At 40.6% G+C, this 21,098-nt stretch overlaps 3 protein-coding genes across 3 annotated transcripts; all 3 read left to right on the top strand.

Moving 5' to 3' along the window:
* The first annotated feature begins 9,179 nt into the window (after positions 1–9,179).
* Positions 9,180–10,852, top strand: LOC142422815 (olfactory receptor 1f45-like). Its single transcript, XM_075528051.1, has 2 exons — positions 9,180–10,094; positions 10,721–10,852. Exons 1-2 carry the CDS (start codon positions 9,180–9,182, stop codon positions 10,850–10,852), a joined length of 1,047 nt encoding a protein of 348 aa, XP_075384166.1.
* LOC142423059 (transcription and mRNA export factor ENY2-like) lies at positions 10,264–10,695 on the top strand. The gene has a single exon (XM_075528237.1). It carries the CDS (start codon positions 10,307–10,309, stop codon positions 10,655–10,657), a length of 351 nt encoding a protein of 116 aa, XP_075384352.1. The 5' UTR covers positions 10,264–10,306; the 3' UTR covers positions 10,658–10,695.
* Positions 10,853–17,103: 6,251 nt separating the features above from the next.
* On the top strand, positions 17,104–18,087 carry LOC142422814 (olfactory receptor 1f45-like). The gene has a single exon (XM_075528049.1). The coding sequence runs from the start codon at positions 17,104–17,106 to the stop codon at positions 18,085–18,087; it is 984 nt and encodes a 327-aa protein (XP_075384164.1).
* Positions 18,088–21,098: the final 3,011 nt, after the last annotated feature.

Below are 21,098 nucleotides of genomic sequence, written 5' to 3'. Positions count from 1 at the left end.
TTGGGGACTATGATGGAGGAGAAGCAGAGGTCCTTCAAGGACAGGTTGCAGAGGAAGAAGTACATGGGGGTGTGCGGGCGGGAACTGTACTCATGGCCAGGATGATATGCAGGTATCCCCAGTCTGTGGCCACGTACATGCTCAGGAAGAGCACGAAGAAGAGCTGCTTCTGCTGAGGATGCCTGGAAAGCCCCAGAAGGAGGAATTCAGAGACACTCCAGTGATTTGCCACACTCATAACCATGGAACAGGCTCATGCACAAGAGCAAATTCAGAGACCTTGATATGGATGGAAAAAAGGTAGCAAATTAAACTCCAGTTTAAGACGTTTGCAAATCAGTTAATTGATTTAGTAGGACATCTGTCCACTTGACCTACACTCTTTAATTTCCTGTACTCAGTCCCGATTCAACTCCCACTGAACTTGTGAGCTCATGTGGCATATGTATAACTGACAAACACACAGCACTACACACAAGTCAACTCTGTGACTATAGGTGTCTGTTCTTTAATTTTTTAGTTCTCAGTCCGACCCATTTTTAGGCAAAGAAAAGAGAAGCATCTGAATAAGCTCTGGGTTCATCTCACAAGCTCTTTGATTTAGGAATTCCCTTGGTTACTTGTTGTCGAAAGTTTATCCAAGGGTATTTATTAAAATAATCTCTAGACTTATAAACAAACAAACCAAAAAGCAATAAGCAATGTCTCCTTTGCTGACATACTACCTGATTGAGGTCAGTGGTGTAGATGTTAAGTATTCACCACTTCTGCATAGCGGGCCAATATTTCGCTTTATTGTAAAGATGGGAAAATCTTGGAAATACAAAAGTAACTGAGGATCAGGTATCATGGTCGTAGTCCTGTGTGCATACAAAATGTCTGAGGGAATCACAGAGAGGTATTTACAGGAGAATCTTCTGCTGTTGGGACAGAATCCCTGAAAGCTTCACTAGAGACACAAAAAGAGTAAGTGTCACACCTACCTTTTGTTCCCTTTGGGTCATAGTAATGGCAGAGAACATTTTCTAACTTCTGGGTGAAAAATTAGAGATAAAACCATCCTGGTGGAGACAAGCCCCAAACAAAATCCCCTGGCACCTCAATATTATCAATATTATGACTTAAGCTTATCAATATTATGACTTAAGCTTAAATCAAGTCTTATCAATATTATGACTTAAGCTTAAATCTATGGACTAGGAAATTCAGTTATTCCGCTATTAAATTATTTTTATTCATTCTTTCTTAGCTTAGAAATTTGACTTTATGCAGTGTAGTCTGCATAAATCTACCCCTGCCCCATCTGTGCTCATGTACTACATAGGCTGAGTGATGGCTTTACCAATGGGGATAAAGGATTACAGAATCAGTCTTAACCTTTTAGAACATCTGGTGTAGCATATGGTCTGTTTTAGTGGAGCGATCAAGGGGAGAGATCTTGAAGCACGGTGCGTACCATGATTGAGGAACTCCACACCACCGGACTGGATTATTATTGGGATAGGTTTTTAAATTCAAACGTGACCCCTTTATTTATAGATCTACAACATTTACCCCCTTTCTTTTCCAGCCTTATATTCTCGTGCTAGAAGAGCTATAGAATGCTTGCAAGTACATAAAAGGCTGTTGGGTCATATTGGGACCCAGATGGAAGCAATTCTATTGAGATAGATTGAGAACAGTAAGGCTGAAGTTGGAAAAACAACAAAGAGTAAAGGGAGGTTAGTGTAAAGTGAATAGCTTATAAAGATACTACTAACAGATAGAAGTAAGGATGACCTTTTCTATTTGGGAGAAAACATTCAGGTTTGGCTGAAGGATGAGGGTGAGGACTAGAGCAGTGAGAGAGAGGCCGGCAGAAGATGGGATTGTTGTAAATGGGGTCAAGTTCCCAGTTTGGGTTCACTTGTAGTCATTAGATTGGATGTAATTGTCCACGAGTATGTAGAATGAGAAGAAAGAATTCCATGAATATAACTCCAGAGAATAAAAAAGACATATGAATAGGAGAATAATAGAAAAGGGAGTGAAAAAATGACGGTAAAAAATAATGTCAAAATAGTATATAAACTTTTATTAAACAAAACTCTCATCATGTGAAATTATTGTTGTCAACATGTACCCCATTTAGATGTTTACACATATGAAGATGGTGTATTCATCTCTTTAACCCTTCTCCAAAGTATTCTGCATTTTTGGATTTGTGCTATGCTATCACATCAGTTTGGCATGCTCAGGTGACACAAGATGTGTTCTTTTCAGCAGTCCTTGAGTTTTGAGAACACAAAGAAGTCTGAAGGAGCAAGATGGGGACAGTGGGGTTGAAAGAGTAAGGTTTACAAGGATATTGTTGTGGGACAGCCCTTGATACCTTTGAAAAATGAGCAGGTGAATTGTGGTGGGAAAAACTTCATCAGTTTAACATCCAGCTACGAAAGAATTGACTCTATACAAGTGAATAATTCATGTGCTGTCATATGGAATTAGCCTATATTGGCCCAATATTCCTCCCTCAACAGAGTTTTAAAAAATCGTACCAGAAGAGGTCAGGGACACAAGAAATGCAGAGAGGAAGTGAGATATGTGATGGTACCTGGTGGGGAAGGGGCTGGAATGTCACAATGAATGCTCTGAAACTAAACCTGTAGAAGTTGTTAAATGAGAAGCCTCTCTGTAAACCTTTGGCTGACGCACAATAAAACATTCCTTAAAGAAAAATTTGTACCAGGGGCTACTCAAAAACAATAGTAATGGAAGATAATTACGGCCCAGAAGTATGATCGATAAGACTCTCTAGTAAAAATTAACAAGGAGGTTTTGAAAGGGAGCCAAAGGCAGATAAAATCAAACAACAAAAAGAAACAGATACAGGAATTGGATTTGGGTTCACACTAAATCCTAGCCCCAACTTAAGAACAATTAGTTCTTGTATCATGTCCCTACTCAATACTTGCTGACAGGAAGGGAACACATAAAATATAGGTGGTATAGCAAAATGGGAAGTAATTAGATTGTGCCTGGCTATAAGATAAAATAGTGTCTGGGGTCTTATTTTCCCCAGGAGAAGAATGTCTGTTTTTATTGTTTCTTTAAAAATACAAATCATTTTATTGGGGGCTCATACAACTCATCACAATTCATCCATCAATCCATCCATTGTGTCAAGCATATTTGTACATTTGTTGCCATCATCATTTTGAAAACATTTCTCACTACTGGAGCCCTTAGTATCAGCTCCTCAATTTTCCCCTTCCTTCTTTCCTCCCTCCCTGCCTTTCTCCCTCTCTCCTTCTCTCACTCCCTCCCCCATGAGCCCTTGTTAATTTTTAAATTATTATTATTATTGCATGTCTTGCACTGTCCGATGTCTCCATTTGCCCCTTTATCTGTTGTCCATCCCCCTGGGAGGGCTATAGGTAGGTCATTGTGATCAGTTCCTTTCTCTCCCCACCTTCCCCTTACCCTCCTGGTACGGCTACTCTCAATATTGGTCCCGAGGAGCTTATCTGTCCTGTATTCCCAGTGTTTCCAGCTGTGGTCTGAAAATAATGGAATGCATAATCTCAATATTTTAAAATGTATTCAGGTTTTCTTTGTGACCTAACATGTAACCTATTCTAGAGAATGTTCCATGCGCACTGCAACAGAATGTATACTGTGTTGCTGTTAGGTGGCATGTTCTTTAATATCTAGGAAATTGAGTTGGTTACTTATGTTGTTTAGTTCTTCCCTGAGTTTACTGACTTTTTCCTGATTATTTGTCTTTCCTCAAGAGTGATGTAATGAATTCTCTTACTATTGTTGCCATGTTATATATCTCTCAGCTCTATAAGAATTTTATTCATGTTCTTTGAGGATCTTTCATTGTTTGGTACTTTTATGATGGTTATATCATCTTATTTTATTGTTCCTTTAGTCAATATGCAGTGTCCTTTTTTGTCTCTCATGACGTTTATGGCTTTGAAGAGTAATATATCAGAGATTTGTAGAGGAATTTTTGTTTTTTTTTTGTTGTTCACATTAGCTTGGTAATTTTTTCTGCACCCTTTGACTTCTACTCTATTTTTATCTTTCTATATAAATTGTGTTTCTTATAGGCAGCAAGTTGATGGACCTTGTTTTCTTATCCAGTCTCCTATTCTCTATCAGATTATTTTCATATTATCATATTTAAGTATCATAATATTGATAAATGCAGATTTATTGCTATCATTTTGCTGTGTAGTTTTCTGAGTATGTCTGTGGTTTTATTGATTTCTTTGCTGTCCTGATATTTCTGTGCTGTTTTGAGTATTGTTTCAGTGTGGTGATTCCTGGGTTGTGTTGTCATCATTTTGCACTTACGTTTGACTCCTGTTACTGATTCTCTGTCTAAAGGGTTCACTTTACTATTTTTATAATTTTTTAGTAATGCTGGTCTTGTTTTTTCAAATCCCTTTATTTTCTCCTTACCTGGAAATACTCTAATTTCTCTGTCATTTGAGGGATAGTTTTGCTAGCTATAAGATTCGGGCAGTTTTTAAACTTTTAGGGCTTAATATATGTCTTATTGCTTGCATGATATTTGCTGAAAACTCCAAGCATATTCTTAATGATTATCCTTTCTAAGTGGCTGTTATTTTTCCCATTTCTGCTCTCAGGATTCTCTCCATCTCCTTGACACTGTGGAATTTAACTGTGATCTGTTGGGATGTTTATATTCTTTAGAAGAGTACTCTCAGTTTCTTGAATGGTGGTTTTCTCTTTTAGAGTGCTAGGGAAGTTTTATTCCATGTTTTCCTGTACTATTCTCTCTGTAGAAATTTTTGTTTCTTCTTGCTCCAGAATCCGAAAGAGACAGACCTTGTTCTTCTTGATAATACCCCACCCTACACCCCCCCCCCCAATTCCTAGGCTTCCTATGAAATCCTTTGCTCTTTTTTGTTGATTATTTATCTTAATGGTTGTAGTCGAGAGAATTGTCTCAACGCCCATTAATTCTGATCCATTTCTTTGATTTTTTAAAATTTAATAAATCTTTTTATTGGGCCTTTTATTACAACTCTTATCACAATCCATACAAACATCAATTGAGTAAAGCACCCTTATACATTCGTTGCCCTCGTCATTCTCAAAATTCACCTTTTACTTGGGTTCCTGGAATCAGCTCATTTTCCTTTTCTTCCCTTCCCTTCCCTCCCCGCTCCTCCTCTCCCCTGAACAGCCATGAAATGATGCCAAATGCAGAAAGATCACAAGCCAGGGGGTGGAAAGTGTTGTGGACCCAGGGGTCGTGGAAGCATGTCAGTTCTGGCGTGGCCTCCAAATGGCGCCTCCAGCTCCAAAGCTCTGGCTCCATCAGCGTAGCACCATGTGGCTTGTCAACAGGAATGTCTCACAAGGAATGAGTGTATATGGATCCCAGTGAGATATTTAACTCCTTTATGCATCCCAATGAGGTCATTAAACTGCAACTTCCTTGACAGGATAGATTCCACCCCTTCACAAGTTGACCGGAGATTATGTAAATGCCACAATCATTAAAAATTCTTGTTATCAATGTTGCAATTGGATTTTGGAAAGCTTAAATAATGATACATAGTTATTGTAGATTCTCAAAGATCTGAAAGACCAAAAATAAAGCAAAAAGAAGTAACTAAAGATCACGATTAGTGACACGGTCAAGATATCCCCCCTTCACAAAGTTGTGCATGAAACTTTATTTTTAAATTGAAGTTATTCCGATGAAACATATAACTTTCCTCTAGTTCTGAAATGCTTCCTCCCACCCACTATCATGATCCCATTTCTACCTTACAAATCTGGCTAGACCAGAGGATGTACATAGGTACAGAGAGCAACTGGAAACACAGGGAATCCAGGACAGATGACTCCTTCAGGACCAGTGGTGAGAGTGGCAATGCCTGGATGGTGGAGAGAATGTGGGGTAGAAAGGGGGAACTGATTACAAGGATCTGCGTATGGCCTCCTCCCTGGGGGATGGACAGCAGTGAAGAAGGTGGGGGAGACATTGGACAATGTAATATATGACAAAATAACAATAATTTATGAATTATGAAGGTTTCATGAGGTAGGGGGCCATGGGGAGGGAGGGCGGAAAGGAGCAGCACATATTAAGGGCTCAAGTAGAAGATAATATCTTGAGAATGATGATGGTAACAAACGTACATATGTTCTTGACACATTGGATGTATGTATGGATTGTGATAAGAATTGTATGAGCCCCCAATAAAATGATTAATTTCAAAAATTGAAGTTGTTCAGTCTTCCCAAGGGTAAGCCTTGCTTGCTATTTAGCATTTGGGGTGAGGAAAGAGTTCTGCTGCCCATATAGCCTTCTGAAAAGGTCAGAGGTCTTCAGTTCCACCCTGCGTAGCCTGCGCAGTAAATGAGGTCCTCTGGAGCTCATACCATTGCCCTGGCCAACGGTCAGGGAATGATCCTGGTAGAAGGGCCTGGATTTTTCAGCCCAGACATTGACTCTGATGGACCACATAGGGTTCAGAGCTCCCTGGTGAGCAAGCCATGGCTGTGTGCAGCTTGCATTGGAATTTCATATTTCCCATTGCACAATCCTGTTTCCTCCACCACCTAGCACGGGTGTTCATAGCTGGTAAACATCTTGTACCCCAGCAAATGACATAAAGTGTGCTTTTAGAGAACCCAACCTAGGAGAACATTTCAGTAACATGAACAGCAACAAGACCAGTATGAAAACGAACAGTTACTGTTGACAGGGAGTAGGGTCTGGTCCAGTGGTTACGTCATCAACTGTTCCTTGAAAACATCCTTTAGTATATCATTTAAAACATAATTTTAGAAATGCAGCGATGTCACCCATTCATCTTACTTGATTTTTCATGCATTGGCATTGTTCATCACTCATGTTTAAAATTGCATGTTCCCTTTAGCATCTTTCATATGATGTTTTCCTTTCTGCCGGTCTATTTTATCACCCCTTTCTCTCTGGAATTTTATTATTGAACTTCTTCCACTCTTTCTCTTGGGACAATTACATCCACTCTTTTCCCTCCAACTGCTTAAAGGAAACCTTCAGTATTTGTCTCTACCTCCAACTCTAATTTAGCTCGCCAAACAAACTGTTTTAAAAAATCCAAGGGAAAAATACTATAAATTTTCTGTCGCCTTAATACCCTCCCACATGAGGCTAAAAATAGTTTCTAAAAGGTCAATGCAACAAAGGAAGTTTTCCAACTTATTTAGCAGATTTTAGTCCCCGCTGTTAAAAAAAACAACAACAACCTAAGCATCTTATAACTGCCGGACCCTTAAATTGGTGCAAGTAAATAAGCAGGGATGGGGCACTGTTTGTCACTGACAACAGTGAACAAAGCCAGAATGTACCAAATTATTGGAAAACTCTTGAGCCCCAAGTTAAAGCCATTGATTCTTTCTCCCAAATTCTCTCCACTCCTCTGTTTGTGTTTGCATCTTTTGCCACTTTTCACAGACACTTGCTTTTCAGGCCACAGATCAGGTGGAGAGTTTCCAGCTTCTGGATGGTTATGTTCAGACCAAGCCTGATTGATGCTGACCTACACGTTCTCTGACTCAGTTCCATATTCTTTCATCCAATCAGGACCCCTCAGTTTGGTCATCAGGAAAGGATTATGTCATAAAAATTGGGCTGCAAGAGTACACACACTTGACCCTCTGGTCTAGGGGAATTATGAGAACAGGATGATCTGTTAAGATTGGGAGAACATCTGCAGGGGAATCTGCTCCATATCCTGGATTTTCTCAGTCATGACATGTTGTGCTTGCCCTGATAATATCCATGTGCCTATCCCTCATCACCTCATCACAAAGAGATTATCCTTTACACAAAATACTTTAGGGATTAAGAACCAATGATCCCCCAGCATCTCAGCTTCCCTGTACATCAGTCAGCCTATACAGATGTCAAAACCCAAGTCAATCCCTTCCATTGAGTCAATTCTGACTCATAGTGACTCAAATATAGGCTTTATAAGAAATTAAATCTTTACATTAGCAGTAGGCCTCATTGTTTTCCTGTGGAGTGGCGCGTGAGTTTGAACTGCAGACCTGGAAATTAGCAGCCCAACACTTAAAACCATGCCACTCTTATGCAGATGATTAAACCTGAAAAAAACGGGTTTACACAGACAACACCGCAATTCCCAACTTTCTGACCCAAGGAAATAAGATGAAAAATATTTATGAATGGAAATTCCAAGTCCATAGCCTGAAGCCCACATCAGAAAAATGATGAAGCTTCATGTCCTAGGGGATTCTGTTTAGGGCTTAACCCAAGCATCAAGGTGGTTTCATCTATAAGTTCTGACTTAGGCATTACATACTATTCATTGTCTTCATAGTCTGGTCTAAAGGGGCCCCAAAGCAGGTGAGACAATTATTCTCTTCTTGTGTTTAATGAGGCTCTCAGGGAATCTGGCACCAGTGACCATAAAGACTCCTGTAAATGCCAACTCTGTGATTTTCCCCAAACAATTTTCCTGCACAGAGGACTAAGACCATGAACGTCTGCTCCTCACTTCTTCAGAGCCTCCCTGTATTTCGAACAACTTCTAATCCTTATAATAAAATGAAGCATTGATTAGTCATGCAGAAGTGAAAAATATCTGATAACCACAGAATCTACCTTCCCCAGGTAGGATTAAAATGAGCGATTTATTAACATTTTCTAGTTAACATAAGGATCCTCTTTTGGAATCAGGGAAACAATAATAAGAATTGTGACTCTATGAATCCATCAGTTGAATCTTGTCATCAGTTGAAGGTTGTAATAAACAGAGCAATAATAAACAATTCCTCTCTCTCTCTCTCTCTCTCTCTCTCTCTCTCTCTCTCTCTCTCTCTCTCTCCCCCTCCTCAGGAGCTAGAAAGGAATTGGGGTTAGTGCTAAAATATATATAAGCAGAAAAAAATGTAGTCACCCAGCTGAACTGTGTATATTCCTGTGTGATTTTCAACTTTAAAAAACAAGATTCAAGGAATCCAGTAGGAATAGTGTCAGACTGATTATGGAAAACAGGGAGTATAAGCACAGTGGACAGATGTTTTTAGCTACTCTATTACTGATTTGTAAACTTACCTTAGTCTGGCATTGAATTTGTCACATTTTTAACCGCTTCTGTCTAGGTGTCTGATTGGCTGTTGTGCATTGACCTGATTTCATGATCATGAGTCGGGCAAACCAGTCAACTGTCTCTGAGTTCCTCCTCCTAGGGCTCTCTAGGCAGCCCCAGCAGCAGCAGATCATCTTCGTGCTCTTCCTGTGCATGTACCTGGCCACAGTCCTGGGCAACCTGCTCATCATCCTGGCCATCAGCACAGACTCCCGCCTACACACCCCCATGTACTTCTTCCTCAGCAACCTTTCCTTTGTGGACCTCTGTTTCTCCTCCACCATCGTCCCCAATATGCTGTCCAATCACATAATCAGCAGTCAGATCATCTCCTTCCCTGGGTGTCTCACACAGATGTATTTTTTCATTGTGTTTGTTGCCATGGACAATTTCCTTCTGGCTGTGATGGCTTATGATCGCTTTGTTGCTGTATGCCACCCCTTACACTACACAACAAAGATGACCCATCAGCTATGTACCCTCATGGTCACCGGGTCTTGGGGCATTGCCAGTGTGAATGCTCTGTTGCACACCCTGCTGATGGCTCGACTCTCATTCTGTGCAGACAACAAGATCCCCCACTTCTTCTGTGATATGACTCCTCTTTTGAAACTCTCCTGCTCTGACACACACATCAATGATCTGATGATTCTGACTGCGGGCGGTCTGGTAATAACGATCCCATTGATTTGCATCCTGGTTTCCTACATTTGCATCACCACTGCTGTCCTGAGAATCCCATCCACAAAGGGAAAGTGGAAAGCCTTCTCCACCTGTGGCTCCCACCTGGCTGTTGTGTCCCTCTTCTATGGCACCATCTTTGCTGTGTATTTTACCCCGGCATCCTCCCACTCGGCTGAGAATGACATTGCAGCTGCTGTGATGTACACGGTGGTGACCCCCATGCTGAACCCTTTCATCTACAGCCTGAGGAACAAGGACATGAAAGGGGCCCTAACAAAAGTAACTTATATTATTTTTTTTGCTTTTCAACAACGAATGGGTTCTAAATGTCATAGAGGCACATCATAGTTTGTAATAAAAACTTTTTTCTTTTCCTAGTCTCTGGTATTTAGCAGTTGTCCATCCACGTATTTGTTGAGAGAGAATAAGAGTCTGTGTTTCGGAGCTACTGAGGGTCTAAGTCTGGGCAGCCGAAGTGTGTGGTTAGCAAGATGAACAAAGATGCACAGATTAGAGCAGCAATTAACCAAAAGTTGATAGAAACTAGAGAAAGAGAGTGCCTCAAAGAATTGCTGAGAGCTAAATTAATTGAATGTGGCTGGAAGGATCAATTGAAAGCACACTGTAAAGAGGTAATTAAAGAAAAAGGACTAGAACACATTACTGTTGATGCCTTGGTGGCTGAAATCACTCCAAAAGGCCGAGTGGACAGTTCTATGAATTTTAACACCTGTCTAGATTCATGTAGTTACCACTACAATCAAGCCCTGGTACCTGACAGTGTAAAGAAGGAGCTCCTACAGAGAATAAGAACATTCCTTGATCAGCATGCCAGCCTCTAAAATTGGATTAGATCATGTTGTTCTGTGGTTTTCTCTCTGAAAGTGAAACTTGCCACACATTAGAAATCAGTTTCCCAAAGTAAAATCCTTTTTTGTATGACGTTAAAAAAAAAAGAGTCTGCGTTTTCCAATGTGAGTGATATTTCTCTCTGGAGATTGGTAATGATCCAGAGGGATACAAATGCCTATTCCTAAAACTTACTCTGGATTGTGGGCTATTTTACAAAAAGGTTTTTGTTGTCAGTAATTTTGTTGTACAGTATTTTTTTTTTCTGTGAAACGGAGGCAGTAGGCTAAAATCTTTGGGAACATATGGAAGTGCAAGAGGTGAAGACAATCTTTTATTGACTAATGTGACTAGTCCAACTGTCCATGCCCTCCAGCCCAAACCACCAGAACACACCAGTAGCTTATCGGGCTCCCTGCTCATTTCATCAGGAAGAATTGCATTCATCGAGGAAGTTCCCAGTCTCAGGGTGTGAGAAAGGACTTCCAGAATTGAGTGTTAGCTGATTTTGGTGAGGGTAGTTGTGATCTGGACTTAATGTTTGTAGAATGTAGTGGCAGTTCATATTGGGCACAGCAATAGCTTATTTAAACAGCAGGAAGACTAGAGAGAAGTGAAAGCTATAATTAGTAAGGAGTAATTTGTCACCCATATCAGGCAGAATGGGTGATGCTTTGTCATTTCTGTAGTTTGAACAATGTTTATGCTTTTGTCTATGTCCACATATGACTATAGTGCTTTTGGAGGTTTAACTCCATTATGGTCACTTTGTTTAATACTGAGATCCCACAAATGTCTCTATGTTCAATAAGGGAAGGGTCCATTGAAGGCTCTGTTGTTACATACTTTCCATTTGAAACCCATACCGACCCCTTGTACAACAGAACAAATCACTGCCTGGTCTCAGGCCCCCCTCACAACGGTTATCTGTGAGCCCATGGTTGCCGCCACTCTGCCCATCCATCTCCTTGAGGGCCATCCTCTGTGTCACTGGTCCTGACTGCAGCAAGCATAATGTCCCAGCTATCCCATTTTATTTAGTCAACTTCCATAGTGATGTACAATCTCCTCAATGCTTATCTTACTGTCTACTGATTCCGATTAGGCTCCTTTAGGAAAATGTTCAGAGCAGTCATTTTGTTTGTGTATTAACACTTCATGGGACTTACATGTGACCTGAAACTTATTTTGAAAACAATTGCCTTGTAGAGTCAATATAATCACGAATGATGTCCATGAAACACTGAAATGGTCCTAAATAAACGTGCCCTGTGATGATTGACCAGGGCAGCTCTTAGTAGTCTGCATGTGACATTACCATGTGGAGTATGTGAGTGCTAAGAAGTATGGGAGCTGGCACTGAGCAGGGAAATATGAATAGGCCCGATATTTGTCTTCAAGATCAACACAGACTGGGTTCTAAGAGGTGAAGAACTTGGGAGAGCAGTTAGAGCTCCCCTGCCCCCACTTCCATCACCTTGGTTCACCAGCTTGTCCTATAAGAGAACTCATGATGAAGCCATCTGAGAGTGTGCTATTGGTTCACCTCTCACCACAGAGCTCAGACTTCTTTCCCAGGTGTGACCTGAACTTCCACCACTGAGGCAGACCACAAGCTGAGCTGAAGAAGGGTACAGAGTAAACAGCAGCTGCTTCCCCAGCCCCAACCACACCTCGATAAACCTTCCTGTGCCTGCCACTATTGTCCTGACACCATTTTAAAACATTAAACCAAAATATCCCATGGAATCGTCTTAAAAATAAACAATAGTCCAAGTTAACTATTAAAGACTGATGTCATTAGTAGTGAGACCTTAAAGGATGGACCCACTGTCAGTGAGTCAATTCTGACTCACTGCAACCCTACAGTACAGGGCAGAACTGGCCTTTGAGTTTCGGAGACTGAAATTCTTCATGGGAGTCAAAAGCCCTCTCTGTATCCAAAGGAGCAGCAGGTGGTTTTGGAAAATGGACCTTTCTGTTAGCAGCCCAACTTGTAAACATGATATCATCAGGGCTCCTTTTAAAGGACGAGCTATTTCAAATAAAACTCACAGCAGTAACTTGCCAGGCAAGATGTGAACCTTCTCAATGGACCACCCTCTTGTCATGACCTGAATGGATGCTAGGCTCAAGTGTTTTTACATGGTCCACGACTGAAATTTGTTCTGTGGCCATTTTAATATTGATGGTGGTCTTCTCTTTTCTTTGCTTTAAAAAAAATAAATCATTTTTCTGAGGCTTCTTACAGCTCTTATAGCAGTCTATACATTAAGTATATCAAGCACGTTTGTACATATGTTCCCATTGTACAATTATGCTTCCAACTCCCCCTTCCACGGGTGTTCATCTCTGGTAAACATCTTCTACCCCCAACAAACATCATAACGTGTGCTTTTAGTGGACCCAACCTGGGATCGCATTTCTTTTCTTTTTTAAATTAATAATTTTATGGGGGAGGTTCTTACAGCTCTGATAACAATCCATGCATCCATTTTATCAAGCATATTTCTACATAGGTTGTCATCCTTTTCAAAATATTTTCTTTCTACTTGAGACCTTGATATCAGCTCCTCATTTTTTTGTCCCCCCCCCCACTTTCCCAACATCATGAAACCTTGATAAATTATAAATAGTTATTATTTTCATATTTTATACCATCCATTGTCTGCCTTCACCCATGTTTCTGTTGTTTGTCACCCAGGGTGGGGTGGTTATACATTGATAATTGTGATCATTTCCTCCTTTCTCCTGCCACCTTCCCACTGCCCTCATGGTATTGCTACTGCTCTTATTGTTCCCAAGGGATTTATCTGTGTGGATTCCGTGTGTCAAGATCTCTTATTTCTACCAGTGTACATGCTCCGGTTTAGCTGGATTTGTAAAGTAAACTTGGGGTCATAAAAGCAGGTGTGGGCATGGGGAAATATTAAAGAACTACAAGAATGTTGTATGTTTTTTTGGTGCTATACTGCAACCTGGCTGGCTCGTCTCTTCCTAATGACCCTTCAGTGAGGAGGTGCAATTGTCTAAGATTGGCTTTGGGTCTCCACTTCACCCTGCTTCATAGGTATCAATGTGATTATGTGTTTTGGGTCTTCTGATGGCTGATACCAGATCCTATCGACACATCATGATCACACAGGCTGGTGTGTTTTTTCCATGTGATCTTTATTGCTTACATTACAGTTGGCGGCTTGTTTATCCTCAAGCCTTTATGCCTCCAGATACTCTATCTTTAAGTAGTCGGGCATAACCAGCTTTCTTCACTACATTTGCTTATGCACCCATTTTGTTTTCAGCGATCATTTTGGGAAGGTGAGCATCACAGAATGCCAGTTTATTAGAACAAAGTGTTTTTACATTGAATAAGAAGTTAAGTAGAGGTCCAATGTCGGTCTGCTACCTTAACACTTAACATAAAAATATATGTAGAGAGATCTATGCCCCTTTCATTCTATGTAAGTATATTTACATATGTATGTACCTATATTTGTCATCCATTCATCTTACTTAATTTCTTGTGCACTGGCATTGTTTATCTTTCATTTTTATAAATGCATGTGTGTTTTTTCATCTGGCACACAATGTTCTCCTTTTTCGTATTTTGTCACTCTTTCCTTTACCATCTTCATCTCATGTTTTGTGCTCTTCAATTTTATTCTTAAACTTCTTTCACATAATTATTTATGTCCTCTTAGGACAATTACATCCATTCTTTTTCTTCCAACTGTTTTAAAGGAAACCTTCAGTCGTTGTCTCCACCTCCAACTCTAATTTAGCTCACCAAGTAGACTGTATTACATGTTCAAGGAAAAATAAAATAAATCTTCTGTCTTCTTGCTCCTACCCTCCCACATATTTAGCAGGAATTAGTCCCTGCTGTTAAAAAAAAAAGATCCTAAGCAACTTATAATTGCCAGAGCCTTAAAATGGTGCAAGTAAATAAGTAGAGCTCGGTGTGCTGTGCTTTGTCATTAACAGCAGTGAGTGAAACCAGAATGTACCAAATTATCAGGAAAATCTTGAGCCCCAAGTTGGAAGCCATCATTTATTTCTCCAGCTTCTCTCCACTCCTCTGTGTGTGATTGCATATTTTGCCTCTCTCTACAGACACTTGCTTTTCAGTTCACGGATCAGATGGGTTTTCCAGCTTCTGGATGTTATGTTCAGACCAAGCCTGATTGATAATGACCTACACGTTCTCTGACTCAATTCCTAATTCCTTCATCCAATCAGGGACCCTCAGTGGGGTCATCAGGAAAGAATGATGTTGTATAAATTGGGCTGCAAGCGCACACACACTTCACCCTCTAGTCTAGGGGAATTCTGAGAACATGATGATCTGTTGTGATTGGGAGGACATCTGCTCCTTACCCTGGATTTCCTCAGTTGACATGCTGTGCTTATCCTGATAATATCCTTGTCCCTATCCCTCATCACCTCATCACAGAGAGACGATCCTTCACACCAAATACTTTAAGGATTAAGAACAAATGTTTCTCTAGCACCTCAGCTGTCAAGCACATCAGTCAGTCTATACAGATGTCAAAACCCAGATCAAGCTCATTTCCATTGTGTCAATTCTGATTCATCGAGTCACATATATAGGCCGTATGAGGCTGTGCATCTTTACAGGAGCAAACTGCCTCATTGTTTTCCTGTGTAGTGAAGGGTGAGTTTGAAATGCAGACCGGAAATCAGCAGTTGAGTTAGTTAGTTTATTGTGCCAACCTGGCCGATAAACACATGTGGGGTTAATTGAAGAGTGGAGAGATAAATGGCTCAATGAGCCTCGCCTTCACAGTTTCAAGGCTCTTGCTTTCTGATGGTCTGACAAAGGTGGAACTGCCTTAGCCAGTTCCATGATTCATCTGGTAAAGCTCACTTCGTGCAAGACATCCTTGAGGAGAAACCACATGGACTTACCCTGATGAAGCCCTGGGTGCTGGAGCACCCGTGTGGAGAGCACTGCCAATGCTGAGATGCTTATGCATTCACTGACTCAGCTTTCATCCTGCAGTTGGCATCATTACGTCTGTTTTGTGAGATTGAGGAGGACATTGTGGATTGCTGTCAGACATATGGGTTAGTGGTGGACTTCTGGGTTTGTTTATCCAAAATACCCAGACTAACACAGCAGTCCAACAATTACTGAAAATGCCACTCAAGCAGATGACTAGACCTGAACAAAAGTAAAACAGGTCTACACTTACAACATGCAATCGGCAAATTTCTGAGCTAAGAAAAATATTGATGAATACAATTTCCAAGTCCATAAACCTAATCCCCGACCAACAAAGTGACGATATTTGATGTTCTATCTAGGGGATTCTGTTTGTTACAAACAAAAAAGATTATCTCATCTACAAATTCTGACTTAGGAGTTGCACAATATTCACTGTCTTCAGAGTCTGGTCCAAAGGGGCCCCAAAGCAGGTGAGACAATTATTGCCTTCTTGTGTCTAATGAGGCTCTCAGGTGTCTTATCTGGCACCAGTGACCATAAAGACTCCTGTAAATACCAACTCTGTGATTTTCCCCAAATAACTTTCCTGCACAGAGGACAAGACCATGAATGCCTGCTCCTCACTTGCTCAGGACTTAACCTTTATTTCTAAGAGTGTGTATTGTGTACTATGGTATTTGTTTGTTCGTAGTAGAGTTTATCTCAGATGTGATATGTATATGGAGGTCACCCTCTTGAAGCTGTGTTATATGCTTTTTCATTTTTTGGTAAATGAAACCCAGGATTGATGCATCTATAGACAACATGTATAATAATGGTTTGGTGAGGAAGTACAGGGGGAGAGGGACGATGTCATGGAATCCATGTAGAAAATTAGTGTTTGGAAACTGATTGTGATAGCAATTGTACATTCTACTTGACATGATTGACATATAGAATGCTATGATATATGTGTTATATCCCAACTAAGAAAAAAGAAGAGGACGAAGCACTGATGAGACCTGCAGAAGTGAAGGGTATCTGACAACTCTTCCAGGTAAGGTTACAAGAGAGGATACATCAATGTTTGCTGTTTGAGATAATAAACATCTTTTAGATTCAGGGAGCAATAACAAGAGTTTTGAATAAGCTGAACTTGGAGATAAACCAAAAAATACTTGTGTCTCTCTTTCTCCCATGAGATACAAAGGAATTAGGGTTGGGCTTTTTAAAATGTAAGCAGATAAAAATGTGGTCACTCGGGGTATGAATACTTTTCTGTGATTTCAGTTTTATACATTAGGAGTCCACTAGGTTTAGGGCCACGAGTGACTGTGGAAAACTGGGAGCACAGGTGGAGTGGACAGATCTTGTTTTTGGCAATTCCATTACTGATATGAAAACTTGCCTTAATTGGGAATTGAATTTGTCCTGATTTTGATCACTCCTGTCTAGGTGCCTGAACTGGTTGTTGTGCATTGACACAATCCCATGGTCATGAGTTGGACAAACCAGTCCGCTGTCTCTGAGTTTCTCCTCCTGGGCCTCTTCTGGAAGCCCCAGCTGCAGCAGATCCTCTTCATCATATTCCTGAGCATGTACCTGGTCACAGTCCTGGGAAACCTGCTCATCATCCTGGCCATCAGCACAGACTCCCGCCTGCATAGCCCCATGTACTTCTTCCTCAGCAACCTGTCCTTTGTAGACCTCTCTTTCTCCTCCACCATCATCCCCAATATGTTGTCCAATCACATACACAGCAGTCAGGCCATCTCCTTCCCTGGGTGTCTGACACAGATGTATTTTTTCATTGTGTTTGTTGCCATGGACAATTTCCTACTGGCTGTGATGGCTTATGATCGCTTTGTTGCTGTATGCCACCCTTTACACTATGCAACTAAGATGACCCATCAGCTCTGTGCCATGATGGTCACTGGGTCTTGGGTCATTGCCAACGGGAATGCTCTGTTGCATACCCTGCTGATGGCTCGACTCTCATTCTGTGCAGACAACAGGATTCCCCACTTCTTCTGTGATGTGACTGCTCTTCTGAAACTCTCCTGCTCTGACACACATCTCAATGAGATGATGATTCTTAATGAGGCAGCCCTGATAGTGATCATCCCATTGATTTGCATCCTGTTTTCCTACATTTGCATCACATGGGCTGTCATCAGAGTCCCATCCACAAAGGGCAAGTGGAAAGCCTTCTCCACCTGTGGCTCCCACCTGGCTGTTGTGTCCCTCTTCTATGGCACCATCATTGCTGTGTATTTCAGTCCATCCTCCGCCCACTCAGCTGAGAATGACATTGCATCTGCTGTGATGTACACGGTGGTGACTCCCATGCTGAACCCTTTCATCTACAGCCTCAGGAACAAGGACATGAAAGAGGCCCTAACAAAAGTAATTTATATTAATTTTTTTTCTTTTCAACAATGGAGGGGTTTTAAATGTCATAAGGGAATGTCGTAGCTTGTAATAAAACCTTTTTTTCTTTCCTTAGTCTCTGGCACTTAGCAGTTGTCCATCCACACATTTGTCAAGGAAGATAAGAGTCAGTGTCTCTCAAAGTGGGTAATGTTGCCCTATGAGACTTCTGGAATGATCCAGGGGGGTGCAAAAGCAGATTCTTAGTGTTTATCCTGTGTTCTGGGCTATTGCACAAAGTGTTTCATTGTCAGGGGTGCATTGAAAAATGTTTATTAGTTTAGTTTAATTTTCTGAAAAGAAAGCAGTAGGCCAAATAAATTTAGGAACCTACAGAAGTGCAAGAGGTGAAGATAACTCCTTTTACCAACTAATATGACTAGTCCAACTGCCAAAGACCTCCAGCCCAAACCACCAGGAACACACAGCTAGCTCACTGGCTTATTACTCTTTTCATAAGGAAAGACTGCATTTATCAAGGAACTTCCCAGTCTGAAGGTATTAGAAAGGTCTTCCAGAATGAGAGCATTAGCTGATTTTGCTCAAGGTTATTGTGATCTGGATGTGATGTTGTTAGAAATTATTGGCAATTCTCATTGGAATAGCAATAGTTTCTCTAGACACCAGGAAGACTAGAGAGAAGTGAAAGCTGTAATTTGTAAGGAGTAAGTTGTCACTCCTATCAGTCAGGATGGGTGATGCTTTGTCATTTCTGTAGCTTGAGCAATGTTTATACTTTGTCTGTGTACAGCTATGACTGTAGTGATCTTTTTGTTATTGTTGTTCTAAATCCCCCATGGTCACTGGTGTCATGTCCTATATAGTTTTCTGTGTTCAGCACAGAGGGTTCATTGAAAGCCCTGTTGTTATTAGGTACTTTCACTACAATTCATAGTGACCCCATGTTCAAGCGAACAAAACACTGCCTGGTCTTATGTCACCCTCACAAATGTTCCCTTTGAGCCCCTAGTTGCAGCCACTGTGTCCATCCATCTCCTTGATGCTCTTCCTCTTTTTGACTGTCCCTTGACTTTAGCAAGCCTGGTATCCTTCTCCAGGAACTGTGCTTTCCTCTTAACAATTCAAAGTACTTGAGACAAATTCAGACCATTTTAGCTTCTCGGGAGCATTCAGATTACACTTTTTCCAAGACAGATTTGTATGTTCTTCTGGTCATCCATAGTATATTTAGTATGATTTCCCAACACTATAATTCAAACACATAGATTATTCTCTGGTCTTCTCTGTTCATTATTCACCTTTCATATACAACGTTAATTGCTGATTTCTTCACTGCTGCTTCTATGAGTGTTGATATTAGATCCAAGTAAAATTAAACCTAGAAACATGGAATCTTTTCTCTGTTTATCACAGTGTTGTCTATTGGTCTAGTATGAGGAGGAAAAATCATCAAATTGGATATATATATATATATATATATATATATATATATATATATATATATATATATATATACACATATATATATCACTGATGAAACTAACAGCCTTCAGTATATATTACTGCCTCTGAAGTTCCTTCTGATTCATGTTCACTTCTAAGAAACATTTTGGCCATACTTCTTGCATAATAGATTTGCTCACTCTGCAGGGAATCTATGGAAAGGCCCCCCTCAATTAGTATGACTTATTACAATTACTTTCATGCATGTCATTTTCTGAGGGTTTCATATTGTGTCAGAATACCATCAACTTCACTTCGTTTTCATGGAATTGTGTTAACATGTGTAATTATACAAGTATAACTTTAATATAAATTAAAATTATATTTAATATAAATAAAATATTTGTTTTTATTACTATATATTTCCAACTTTATTTCATTATTATTATTATTATTGGTGATCAGATTTTGTAGAGTCTGGTGCCATTTATTTCTTTTTTGTTTTGTTTTTTTAAAAAACAATTTATTAGGGGCTCATACAACTCTTATCACAGTCTATACATATACATACATCAATTGTATAAATCACATCTGTACATTCTTTGCCCTAATCATTTTCTTTTTTTCTCCTCTTTTCTTTTTTTACATTTTATTAGGGACTCATACAACTCTTATCACAATCCATACATATACATACATCAATTGTATAGAGCACATCCATACAATCCCTGCCCCAATCATTCTCAAAGCATTTGCTCTCCACTTAACCCCTTTGCATCAGGTCCTCTTTTTCCCCTCCCTCCCCGCTCCCCGCTCCCTCATGTGCCCTTGGTACTTTATACATCGTTATTTTGCCATATCTTGCCCTATCCGGAGTCTCCATTCCCCGCCTTCTCTGCCGTCCTTCTCCCAGGGAGGAGGTCACATGTGGATCCTTGTAATCAGTTCCCCCTTTCCAACCCACTCACCCTCCACTCTCCCAGCATCACCCCTCACACCCTTGGTCCTGAAGGTATCATCCACCCTGGATTCCCTGTGCCTCCAGCCCTCATATGTACCAGAGTACAACCTCTGCCCTATCCAGCCCTGCAAGGTAGAATTCGGATCATGGTAGTTGGGGGGAGGAAGCATCCAGGATTTGGGGGAAAGCTGTGTTCTTCATCGGTACTACTTCACACCCTAATTAACCCATCTCCTCTCCTAAACCCCTCTATGAGGGGATCTCCATTGGCCGACACTTGGGCCTTGGGTCTCCACTCTGAACTTCCCCTTCATTAAATATGGTATATATATATATACATACACACATATATACATACATATACACATACATATACACATACAAATATATACATATACACACATTTTTTTTGCATGATGACTTATACCTGGTCCCTTTGGCACCTCGTGATCGCACTGGCCGGTGTGCTTCTTCCATGTGGGCTTTTTTGCTTCTGAGCTAGATGGCCGCTTGTTCACCTTCAAGCCTTTAAGACCCCAGACATCTCTTTTGATAGCCGGGCACCATCAGCTTTCTTCACCACATTTGCTTATGCACCCATTTGTCTTCAGCGATCCTATCATGGAGGTGTGCAGTCAATGATATGATTTTTTTGTTCTTTGATGCCTGATAACTGATCCCTTCGGGACCA

This window comes from Tenrec ecaudatus, chromosome 12 (assembly GCF_050624435.1).
Source record: "Tenrec ecaudatus isolate mTenEca1 chromosome 12, mTenEca1.hap1, whole genome shotgun sequence".
Lineage (NCBI taxonomy): Eukaryota > Metazoa > Chordata > Mammalia > Afrosoricida > Tenrecidae > Tenrec > Tenrec ecaudatus.
This window is presented reverse-complemented; position numbering and strand designations above follow the sequence as displayed.